This window comes from Chrysemys picta, chromosome 2 (genome assembly GCF_011386835.1).
Source record: "Chrysemys picta bellii isolate R12L10 chromosome 2, ASM1138683v2, whole genome shotgun sequence".
Lineage (NCBI taxonomy): Eukaryota > Metazoa > Chordata > Testudines > Emydidae > Chrysemys > Chrysemys picta.
Window position 1 is genome coordinate 164,606,860 of NC_088792.1, and position 12,847 is coordinate 164,619,706.

The 12,847-nt window shown below is 45.5% G+C and overlaps 2 protein-coding genes across 2 annotated transcripts in view; both read right to left on the minus strand.

The window, feature by feature from the left end:
* KAT6A (lysine acetyltransferase 6A) overlaps positions 1-12,847 on the minus strand; it is an 83,695-nt gene that overhangs the window by 27,150 nt on the left and 43,698 nt on the right. The window contains 2 exon segments of the mRNA XM_065584788.1: positions 725-840; positions 12,420-12,538. Coding sequence (XP_065440860.1) covers positions 725-840; positions 12,420-12,538 — 235 coding nt within the window.
* LOC135981594 (uncharacterized) lies at positions 7,252-9,590 on the minus strand. The gene is made up of 2 exons (XM_065584789.1): positions 8,868-9,590; positions 7,252-7,873 (listed from the first exon to the last, which is right to left on the minus strand). Exons 1-2 carry the CDS (start codon positions 9,442-9,444, stop codon positions 7,398-7,400), a joined length of 1,053 nt encoding a protein of 350 aa, XP_065440861.1. The 5' UTR covers positions 9,445-9,590; the 3' UTR covers positions 7,252-7,397.

A 12,847-nucleotide genomic window follows, 5' to 3' on the forward strand; every position in this document is an offset into this window, starting at 1 on the left:
CACCGAATAGAAAACAATATAAAAGCGACCAAATAAATTTTACTGTCTCCTACATGGTAGTCTCCTAGGTCAGGAAACAGAGAGATTTACCATATTTGTGTTTGATAAATGTGAGGCATTATGCTGATAACTGTAAATAAATATCTAGAAGCAAAAATAATTTAGCTACAGTTCATACAGTGTAATTTTAAATAAATTATTCTTAACAACTTTTCTGCTTATTTCTTTTCCCATCTCCTTCAAGAATATATACATACTATTTTGCAGCTCTAAATCAGATTATTTCAAAGTTCATCTCAGCACAAACTTTAACAGTTTATATTGTAACGTAAAACTAAAACTAAAGAACTGATGAGACCTCAAACCCAGCTTCTCCAGTCATCTACATGTTTAAGTAACAATGTATTGCCAGATCACTTAGCTTGGGAGTGCTCTCTCCCCTGGGAACACAGCATCTCAACTCTCTGCATATCCATCTTATGATATCTTTCAAATGCATTTCTAATACTTGCAGTACATAGGGATGAGAGAATTTATCAATTTTTTGATTAGGCCTTAACAGACCCCAAGACACTCGTTTCATTATTTATTATAAACCACATACATTTAAATACTCTTTATATGCTAAAATTCCAGTTCACCAGCCTGAGATTTCTGCACCTGCCAGAGTAACTATCACACAATTTGTAAACACCAATGACGGTGAAGAGTTTGCACACTGTACCTTGAGTATTCCTGTGGGTATGGGGAGGAGTACCAGGTGTGGATTTCATACTTCCCAAACTCGATAACCGAAGGGCAGCGGACTTGTGGATCGGGGGGCCCCGTCACTCCTACTTTCTGTTCAAGAAAAAATATTTTTGTAAATTAGCAAATCAAATACTCATCAGTTTCAGGAATACAGTGGTGATGGGGGGACGGAGGGGGGGAGAAATATGTTTATATCCATCTAGTCTGTCTTCCTCTACATGGCTCCATAGAGAAACAGAAAGATGCTGACATCCGCTTTTAAAGCCAGCAGCAATACCACTTACTCTTTATGTATGGCACCCAATCCAGAGACGGGAGGGCTAGCAAACATCTTTATGCCAATCAGATGCATTTAATATTACCCACATTTGCTGCAGGTCACAGCCCCAGATATAGCCAGCACACAACAAACACTCTTATAAATCACTCAATCTAATCTTCTTTCAGTCTAGGTGCTCCTATGTTCCCATCACAGCAATATCTAAGCAGAGAGATAGATAACTGGTGATGGTGTTCGGACATACACATACATATATCCAGTGATAATGTATACCCACACACACCACATGCACTGCTGAGCGTTACAACAGTGGCAAACAAATCTCTATTTAGGGTGTGGTCACTGGTTTAGGATGTTACCCAAACTCCTATTTACAGTTCCTTGTCTGAGTTTGCTGGCAAACATTCTCCAGGATATAAGCCTTGGAATCCAGGAATTGCACACCCTCTCCATTTTTTTTCAACTTGTCCGTCCATGGCCACATTACTTCAAAAAGCTCCAACACTCACATGGTTAAAATCCAAAGGTTTTCAGTGACTTTGCATTGTCACATGTCTCAGCCTGGACTGCACAGTTATTAATAAATGAGACCTCTTACCACTAGGTTGTCAGATATTAATGTGAAGAGTGTCAGTGAAATGCCTATAAATAAATGTCTTCCAGTAGAATGAAATAGCTAAAAAGATCCTTGGCAATTGGGTTATGGCATGAGATGCTACCATCCCAAATCCAGATTTTTCCATTTAGTATAACTCTATCTGTTAAGGACTAATGCAGAAGGAAGGAAGCTCAGATTATTATTCATTCAGCTCCCCTAGGCATACACATTTGAACAAAATACCTCAAGATACAGAAAAGAGCAAAAGCCTCCTGTCCTAGAGTTTTATCTAAAAGCACCACATGGGTTAACCAGTAATGGAGGTACTCGGTTCATAGTTCCTTCCATTCTTACCAAGTCTAAGTTTTTTCAGAGGTCGACCAAAAAAATTTCAAAAATTACAGTTTGGTATCTGTGTATGATCAAAAGTTCCTCTACTTGAAAAAATGCCTTTTCCCCTCAGCTTATTGATTCCATAGGCCCTTCCCTTTTAGGAAAAGCCCTGGGGGGTTGTCCCTAATAGGAAGGGAGCTAAATGAAGGAGTGACTTTACCTTCCTGGACAGTAAAAAGATTTTACTGAAAGACAAAAAACCTGCGCTAGCTGGATTAAAACAACCTTTGGTGCTAAAAGCTAACACTAGTGCTAGGCTAGTATTTGGATCCCATGGTGAAATGAAAGTGCAATCACACAACACATTTCAGAATGGGATATATGCAACGTGAGAATTACACCTGTTGACAAAAGCTAATTTATGAAGAAAGGAGTAGGGAGCTTTTTATATCTATTCAAATCCAGTGAAGAATCTCCAAACACTGTATTCTGATAAGAATCTCTATTCTTGTCTAGTCGAACAGTACTGCATACTCCTCATTCACTGCTCCTGAGAGCAACAATGCAGAGTTGGCAGTCAGTCCCAACACAATCATCCCAGGCATCACCAGGCATATTTCAAGGAAGAAGAACAAAGAGTAATGTGCACCTGTGGCAATGTCTCCTGCGTCTGTGCCCTCGCATCAGCAATCAACCTCTCCTCCAAATGAATGCCCAGTGTAAATGTGGAGACCCAGCTCCAGTACAGCTGCTTGCACATTGCAGTGGTCAGGAGAAAGCTCCCACCAAGAGACGTACTGAACAACTCACAGGCTTGCTGCGGTCTGCCCCTACACTACTTCCGCCTCACGCACTTACAGATTCAGTCTCTTCCCTGTGCTACTTTATTCAGCTTGTGCATTTCCGTTTGCTCAGGTGCAGCATTTAGCTCAGCTCTACACAGGCACTCGCATCAACTGCATCTCAACCACTGTTTAACCCAATCCCTGCCAAAACCAATCCACAAACTACTTCACTTTAAAATTACATTTGCCTTCACCAGATTATTTGCAATATCAAATACATTACATCTAAAGTTTGTTTTTCCAAAACTTGTTCCTTTTCTGGCCAGCAACTGTTTGACAATGGCATCTATTTACTAAATTTCTGTCCAAACTCCTGGAAGATTAGTTTCAGATTTTCATTTACTTTTCTAAGCCAAAATTCTCTGACTGAAAAAGCTAGTCATTATGGCACTTTATTATGGGGTTGGATTTTTTGTTTTGTTTTTTTAAAGTCACCCATGTAATAGTATCAGAAACAAGCAATTCTGTACAGTACTGCTGCATTTGTGCTGGGATCTGAAGGGTTAATGGCTCTCATATTAGTTTGGTTTATCTCACTGCTGTGGTTTAGTGCAGACTTATCACAACTCATTATTCATTAACGCTCTTTGTATGTAGTGACTATATTTAGGTTGGGTTCATTCCAATTACTATGGAATAACAAAAGATAAACAAACAGAAGCCCAAATATCTGGAGTAAGAGGAACAACCTGCATAGGGATAGTTATACTTAAGGAAAGAGCAAAACTTGTAGTTTTAGAAGGAACAGATCATTCAAGACTGTGAAAACTATAAAAATGGACAGAATATCACAGAGGCCCCAGCCAGATGGTGATTTTATATAGGCTAATGCAATTTTTATATAGGAAAACAGAGTTCGGAGAGCTGGCAATTTCTCAAGGAGACAATATTGAAAGCACAAGTATAAACTATCCCCATGCAAAGGAAAACTAGAAAGAATAGTAAGAAGCCAATATGGCTCCATTAGGAGCTCTTTAATGACCTGAAAATCAAAAAGGAATCCTACAAAAAGTGGAAACATGGATGAACTGCTAAGGAAGAGCACAAAAGGATAGCAAAAGTATGTAGAGAGAAAATCAGAAAGATTAAAGCACAAAATGAGTTATACCTAAACAAGAGAGATAAAAGGCAATACGAAGAGGTTCTTTAAATACATTAAGAGCAGGAGTAAGACAAAGGAAAGTACAGATCCTCTGCTTAACAGGGAAGGAGAGCTAATAACCTATGACATTAGGAAGGCTGAGGTGTTTACTGTCTATTTTGCTTCAGTCTTCACTAAAAAAAGTGAATGATGACCACATACTTAACACAATCAATATTAACAACAGGGGGAAGGAATAAAAGCCAAAGTAGGAAAACAACAGGTTAAATAATATTTAGATAAGATAGATGTATTCAAGTTGGTAAGGCCTGATAAAATTCATCATAGGATACTTAAGGAACTAGCTGAAGCAATTTTAGAACTGTTCAAGAATCCATGGAGGATGGATGACAGCTAAGAGGACGGGAGACGGGCAAACATAGTACGTATCTTTAAAAAGGGGAACAAAGAGGACCCAGGGAATTATATAACAGTCAGCATAACTTTGATAACTGGAAAGTTACTGGAACAAATTATTAATCAATCAATTTGTAAGCACCTGGAGGATACCAAGGTTATAAGAAATAGCCAGCATGGACTTGGCTAGAGCAAATCATATCAAATCAACTTAATTTCCTTCTTTGACAAGGTTACTGGCCCACTGAATAGCAGGGAAAGCAGTAGATGTGATACATCTTGATTTTAGTAAGGTTTTTGACACAGTCCAACATGACATTCTCATAAGCAAACTAGGGAAATGTAGTCTAGATGAAATTACTAGAAAGTGGGTACACAACTGGTTTAAAGACTGTACTGAAAAAGTAGTTCTCAACTATTCATTGTCAAACTGTGAGGGCGTATTTAGTGGAGTCCCACCACAAGGGTAAGTCCTGGGTCCAATATTATTCAATCTATTAATTAATTACTGGGATAATGGAATGGAGAGTATGCTTATAACATTTTCAGATAAGATGGGAGGGGTTGCAAGCAGTTTGAAAGACAGGATTAGAATTCAAAACAACCTTGACAAATTGGAGAACTGATCTGAAATCAACAAGATGAAATTCAATACAGACAAGTTCAAAGTACTTCACTCAGGCCTTGTCTACACTACGAGAGTAGTTCGATTTTACTTGCATCGAATTTTTGTAATCGATATTGCAAAGTCGAACGTGTGTGTCCACACTAAGGACAGTAATTCGACTTTGTGCGTCCACACTAACGGTGATAGCGTCGACATTCGAAGCGGTGCACTGTGGTCAGCTATCCCACAGTTCCCGCAGTCCCCTCTGCCCATTGGAATTCTGGGTGTAGCCGGCAATGCCTTCTGGGTAACAAAATGAGTCGAGGGTGCTTTTGGGAAACTGTCGTCATCCGTCCATCACTCCCGCCCTCCCTCCCTGAAAGCGCCGGCGGGAAAACAGTTCGCGCGCTTTTCCAGTCATTGACAGCGTGGACGCCACTGTACTCCGAGCATGGAGCCCGCTGCGACCATCGCTGCAGTTGTGGCCGCTCTCAACGTCTCGCAGCTTATCATAAAGGTTTCCCTGAGGCAGATGCAGAAAAGTCAGGCGAGGAGGCTACGGCACCGCGGTGATGTCCTGAAGTCTGAGAGTAGCACAGACCTGTCAGAAAGCAGGCGACCCAGCGCCGAGGACATCACAGTGGCAATGGGTCATGTTGATGCCGTGGAACGGCGATTCTGGGCACGGGAAACAAGCACTGAGTGGTGGGACCGCATAGTGCTGCAGGACTGGGATGAATCCCAGTGGCTGCGAAACTTTCGCATGCGGAAGGGAACTTTCCTGGAACTTTGTGAGTTGCTGTCCCCTGCCCTGAAGCGCAGTGACACCCGGTTGCGAGCTGCACTGAGTGTACAGAAGCGAGTGGCCATAGCCCTGTGGAAGCTTGCAACGCCAGACAGCTACCGGTCAGTCGCGAACCAGTTTGGGGTGGGCAAATCTACCGTGGGGGTTGTTGTGATGCAAGTAGCGAAGGCAATCGTTGATGTACTGCTGCCAAAGGTAGTGACCCTGGGAAACGTGGAGGCGATCATAGATGGCTTCGCAGCGATGGGATTCCCAAACTGCGGTGGGGCCATAGATGGAACTCACATCCCTATCCTGGCACCGGACCACCAGGCCACCCAGTACATTAACCGAAAGGGATACTTTTCCATGGTGCTGCAAGCACTGGTGGACCACAGGGGACGTTTTACCAACATCTACGTGGGATGGCCGGGCAAGGTTCATGACGCTCGTGTTTTCAGGAACTCTGGTCTGTTTAGACGGCTGCAACAAGGTATTTACTTCCCGGACCACAAAATAACTGTTGGGGATGTGGAGATGCCTATAGTCATCCTCGGGGACCCAGCCTACCCGCTAATGCCCTGGCTCATGAAGCCCTATACTGGCGCCCTGGACACTGAAAAAGAACTCTTCAACTACCGGCTGAGCAAGTGCAGAATGGTGGTGGAGTGTGCTTTTGGCCGTCTCAAGGGGAGATGGAGAAGCTTACTGACTCGCTGTGATCTCAGCGAAACCAATATCCCCATTGTTATAGCAGCTTGCTGTGTGCTCCACAATCTCTGTGAGAGCAAGGGGGAGACCTTTATGGCGGGGTGGGAGGTTGAGGAAAATAGCCTGGCTGGTGATTACTCACAGCCAGACAGCCGGGCGATTAGAAGAGACCAGCGGGAAGCGCTGTGCATCCGGGAGGCTTTGAAAGCAAAGTTCCTGAGTGAGCAGGGTAACCTGTGACTTTATAGTTTGTGTACTGAGAAGCTAAACCTGCCCCCGTTTCTTTACCCAGGTAATGTTGACTAGCCTATCCAGTTACATACCCCCTTCACCCCCCCTCCAACACACGTGTCGAAATAAAAATAGTTCTACTTTGTTAAAGCACACCGTTTTCTTTAATACTGTTTTCGCGGGAATTTTTTAAAACTGGGACGCAGACTGTGGTGCGGGGCGGGTGTAGTGTTGTGACGCGAATGCAGCTTCTAAACTCAAGGATTGACAGGCTCCGCTGTGGTGGGATGCTTGTTTCAACGGAGCCTGTCAACCCTCCTGATCGGGACTGTGTGTATGGGGGGTCTATTTGACTTTGTGGCAGGGGGAGGACGGTTACAGATCCCATGCTGTGTGGCTCTGTGATCCTGCCTAAGGACCGGCGCTTAAGATCTGTAACTGCCCTCCCCCGCCACAAAGTCACAGAGCAACCCACCCCCCCCCCAACATTACATCAAAACAACCTCCCAGACTAACCGGAGCAACTAGTCACTGCATCACTGCACTGTGTATGTGCCCTGCTGCTGTGCCTGCCCCCGACTATGTACCCTGCCAAAGGAGACTGTCCTGTCCAATTACCAACCCCCTTTCCCCTCCTCCTCCAAAAGAACATGATTGAAACAGTAGTTAACAGAAACGAATTTTTTATTATCAACTACACATGGCATTGGGAGGTGAAACTTGGACGGGGGCTTGTGTCAGGCGGGAAGGAAAGAACTTTTCAAATTTTGGGAAATGAGAGCCTTCTGCTACTAGAGCTCTCTGCAGGGGTGGAGTGAGACTTAGCAGGGACTCTGCCGCCTCTCCTTCTTTGCACTTTGGGTGAGGTGGGTATGGGACTTGGTGGCGGGGGAGGGCGGTTAGAGATGGACTGCAGCAGGGCTCTGTCCTCCTGCCTCCATTTCTGCAGAACAACCACAAGGCGCCGGAGCGTGTCCGTTTGCTCCCTCAGTAGTCCAAGCAGCGTTTGAGTCGCCTGCTGGTCTTCCTGCCGCCACCTCTCCTCCCGATCCATGTTGGCTTGGTGCATTCGGGTCAAGTTCTCCCGCCACTGGGTCTGCTGTGCTGCCTGGGCTTGGGAACAGGCCATAAGCTCAGAGAACATGTCCTCCCGTGTCCTCTTCTTCCTACGCCTAATCCGCGCTAGCCTCTGGGAGTGTGATTCCAGGCTAGGTTGTGAGACAGTCGCAGACGGGGCTGTGGAAATGGGAAAAAGGGAGTGAATTCCTCAGAAAGATAAATGTAGTTGTGAACAAAGAACATAGTCTTTCTCTGTGAACAAGACCATGCACAGCACCTTTCACATGCGCACTCAGCACAAGGTCGAATTCTCGGCCTTCGCATTCAGTGCCTGGGGTCTTGAACAGCACATTTGAGAAGCGAGGCAGCACAACGGAATTTCTGTTGCAGGCAGACATGGTAAGCCGTACACTTGTGGCAGTTTAAAACTTTTATATTACCACTGGCCTCATTTCACATTTAAATCAATGTCAGTCCCTGCTGCCAGCAATCCGGCAAGCGGGAACTCTGCCCCTGTCCCACCCCCTCGCGGCTGTCCCCGGGAACGATCCCTTTCGGCTGCCCCTCTCCCGCCTCCACCGCGTGGCTGCAAACCAGCGGTTACAGTTCTGTAAAGGAACGGGAAAGCAGTCCCAACACTAACATTCCCCTACCTAATTAAAAGCAGGTCACCATGGCCGACATCACCCTGATGAGGATCTCCGAGAGCGACAAAGAGAGAATGCTCCGGGAAAGCCTCCAAAGACCAGGGCCGTATGCCACCCTGCTGTGCAGAGCAATGATCCCCGAGTACTTGATAATCTCGTGGCGCGGCAACGTGTCGTACTTCGGAGGACCCAATAAGGCCGCTCTCCCCAAGAACCTCATGCAACGGCTTTCAAGTTACCTCCAGGAGAGCTTCATCGAGATGTCCCAGGAGGATTACTGCTCTATCCCCGGACACATAGACCGCATTTTACTGTAGCTGCAGTAGCAGGGAATAAACAGTAGAGCGGCTTGTGCAGGACAATCACTGAAAACCGGACATTGCTAGATTTCTTTTCAAAACTTGCACTGCCCCTTACTAAACCGTTAAGCGCCTAGGGCACACTAATCATGAACAACCCATTCTTTTAATTGTTAATATTCCTGTTTTGTTAAAAATAAATGTTTAGATGTTTACAACACTTACTGGCTGATCCTTCACCAGATTCTGTGTCCGGGGTAACGGCTGGGGACGCTTCGTAGGGGATCTCTGTAAGGGTGATGAAGAGATCCTGGCTGTCGGGGAAATCAGCGTTGTGAGAGCTGCCGACTGCCTCGCCCTCCTCATCTCCTTCCTCATCTTCCCCGTCCCCTAACATGTCCGAGGAACCGGCCGTGGACAGTATCCCATCCTCAGAGTCCACGGTCACTGGTGGGGTAGTGGTGGCGGCAGCACCGAGGATGGAATGCAGTGCCTCGTAGAAACGGGATGTCTGGGGATGGGATCCGGAGCGTCCGTTTGCCTCTTTGGTCTTCTGGTAGCCTTGTCTCAGCTCCTTGATTTTCACGCGGCACTGCGTTGCATCCCGGCTGTATCCTCTCTCTGCCATGTCTTTAGAGATCTTCTCGTAGATCTTTGCATTCCTTCTTTTGGATCGCAGCTCGGAAAGCACGGACTCATCGCCCCACACAGCGATGAGATCCAAGACTTCACGATCAGTCCATGCTGGGGCTCTCTTTCTATTCCCAGACTGCACGGCCATCACTGCTGGAGAGCTCTGCATCGTTGCCAGTGCTGCTGTGCTCGCCACGATGTCCAGACAGGAAATGAGATTCAAACTGGCCAGACAGGAAAAGGAATTCAAATTCAAATTTTCCCGGGGCTTTTCCTGTGTGGCTGGTCAGAGCATCCGAGCTCGCACTGCTGTCCAGAGCGTCAACAGAGTGGTGCACTGTGGGATAGCTCCCGGAGCTATTAGCGTCGATTTCCATCCACACCTAGCCTAATTCGACATGGCCATGTCGAATTTAGCGCTACTCCCCTCGTCGGGGAGGAGTACAGAAGTCGAATTAAAGAGACCTCTATGTCGAACTAAATAGCGTCGCAGTGTGGACGGGTGCAGGGTTAATTCGATTTAACGGCGCTAACTTCGACATAAACGCCTAGTGTAGACCAGGCCTTAGGAAGGAAAAATCATATGCACAACTACAAAATGGGGAATAACTGGCATGACAGTACTATTGAAAAGGATCAGGTGGTTACAGTGAATATAAGTTAATGTGATGCAGTTGTGAAAAAGGCTAATATTTTGGGAAGCATTAACAGGAATAAACATAAGACACAGGAGGTAATTGTCCTGCTCTACTTGGCACTGGTGAGGCCTCAGTTGGAGTACTGGGTCCAATACCAGGCACCACACTTTAGGAAAGATATGGACAAACTGGAGAGAGTCCAGAGGAGAGCAACAAAAACTATAAAAGGCTTAGAAAACCTGACCTATAAGGAAAGGTTAAAAAAAATTAGGCATATTTATTCTTGAGAAAAGATGACTGAGGTGGACCTGATAACAGTCTATGGGTATGTTAAGGGCTGTTATAAGAGAGTGGGGATCAATTGTTCTCCATGTCCACTGAAGGTAGGACAAGAACTAATAGGCTGAATCTGCAGCAAGGGTGATTTAGGTTAGACATTAGGCAGCACTTTCTAAGGATAGTTAATCTCTGGAACAGGTTTCCAAAAAAGGTTGCAGAATCCCCATCATTGGAGGGTTTTTAAGAACAAGTTGGACAAACACCTGTCACAGATGGTGTAGGTGTACTTGGTCCTGCCTCAGTGCAAGGGGCTAGATTTGTTGACTTCTCAAGGTCCCTTTCAGCCCTTCAGTTCTATGATTCTATCATCACCCTGGGCCAGACGCACCGGCCACTGCTGGGGCAGTCTCGGGCCACGCTCCCCGAGCAGCAGCAGGAGTTTGGCTGTGGGAGGGGGCTCAGGGCTGGGTCAGTGGATTGGGGCACAGGAGGGGATGAGGGCTCCAGACGGCGCTTACCTCGGGGGGCTCCCCGGAAGCGGCAACATGTCCCTCGGCTCCTAGGCAGAGGGGCAGCCAGGTGGCTCCGTGTGCTGCCTACGTCCGCAGGTGCCATCCCCGCAGCACTCCCAGGAACCATGGCCAATGGGAGCTGCGGAGCCGGCACTCAGGGTGGGGGCAATGTGCTGAGGCCCCCTGGCCACGCCTCCACCTTGGAGCTGAGGGGCATGACGCTACTTCCAGGGAGCCGTGCGGAGCCAGGTAGGGAGCCTGCTGTCCCTGCCAACCCTCCTTTCTCCCCACCCCCCCACCCACAATAGGAGTACCCCCGGGTCGCTCACCCCGAGAGTACTCAAGATTTAGTCAGGGGTATATAGTACAAGTCATGGACAGGTCACGGGCTATGAATTTTTGTTTACTGCCTGTGACCTGTCCATGACTTTTACTAAAAATACCCATGACTAAAACATAGCCTTACTAATGATGCTATAGGAATAACTGCACTACATTCAGTTACAGACAAACAGCATATATGGACAGAGGTACTGAACTAATCAGATGGGGCAGGGCAGTGCCAGACAGATACAAACCCCCAAAGCACTTAAGTATAAATTTTCTATTTCCTTAGGCCCAGATCTCTGAAACTTTGCAAAGAATGATTAAGGGGACATGCAGGAAAAAAATACTACTAAAATGTTCACAGATATTCCACACAAAGATAGTTTTACAGAGTAAAAAAGACACTGTTTATATTTTTTTAGATCAGTCTCTCACTCACTCTGCATGGGATCTTTCTCAGTTTGACCAAAAATACCTAAAAATATAATTGGAGAGACAAGGTGGGTGAGGTAATATCTTTTATTGGACCTACTTCTGATGGTGAGAAGAACAAGCTTTTGAGCTTACACACAAACTTTTCTTCAGAAGCTCTATGTAAGCACGAAAGCTTGGCTCTCTCACTAACAAAAGTCGGTCCAATAAAAGACATTATCTCATCCACCTTGTCTCTCTCATATCCTGAGACCAACATGGCTACACCTACACTACATACAACAATAAAAATGTAATGATTTTTAAGTCCAATATCTCAAAATCTTCCAAAGCTAGAAGCTATGATGATCTCTCCTTTTCAATGGCAAAATATTTCAGATTCCTGCATTGCAAAATCTGAAATATCAGATTTTATCAAAAATGTGGTCACTGGACTACAGCTGAATCCTGACCATGTTGGGCTTCAGGCAGAGGCTTTTTTGTTTTGTTTTCTGTGGGTGTTTTGTTGTTTGCTTTGGGGGGGGGGGGGGGGAGAGTGTTTGAGTGGAAGGGAGGGCTTCCTTATTTGCGGAAGAGAACATTTACCTTGCAGGTGATTGTTGGTTTTTTTTTAATGATTGCTGGATCTTAGAATGTTAGAATAAGTCTCAGGGGGTGTGCATTAGTGACTGGACAGAGGACAAGTAAGATGGTCAAAGGTGCATGATAAACAATAGTATAACTATAACATACATTATTTTAGAACATAAACCTCTTCTTCTCATGAATTTTTTGCAGTTTGTGAAGCTAATCAGCCACAGCTTTCATCCTCTTTGAATCAACTACCCATTACTATACATCCTCTCAGAAAGGGGCAATTAGCTGCTCTGACAGGATTCAGTAGGAGTTCTTTTTCTCCATGTTTTTATTTATAGCACAGGTTTAAGATTTCCCAGACACTAATAATTTGACTTTACCTGCAGCGCTTGCTCCTGAATATCTCGGAACAACTCCATATCTTTTTCGGTCATGACATCCTGGCTACCAAGAAGCCGCTCCTCATTTTCCTGTTTTCCATCCCAGCCATCCTGATTGTCTGTGAATAAGAGAGAAATTTCTCACTGATCATTAGCAAAGCTATAAGTGCATTCTTTTCCTCTAGTAAGAAGAGACAACTGCATTTAGGCTATGTCTACACTAGGACTTTTGTCAGTAAAACTTATGTCGCTCAGGGGTGTGAAAAAAGACACCCCTGATCAACATAAGTTACACTGACAGAAGCACTGACGTGGACAGAGCTAAGTTGACAGGAGATGCTCTCCCGCTGATATAGTTACCGCCGCTCGTTGGGGGTGGTTTAATTATGCCGACCAGAGAGCTCTCTCTGGTTAGCTTAGGGTGGCTA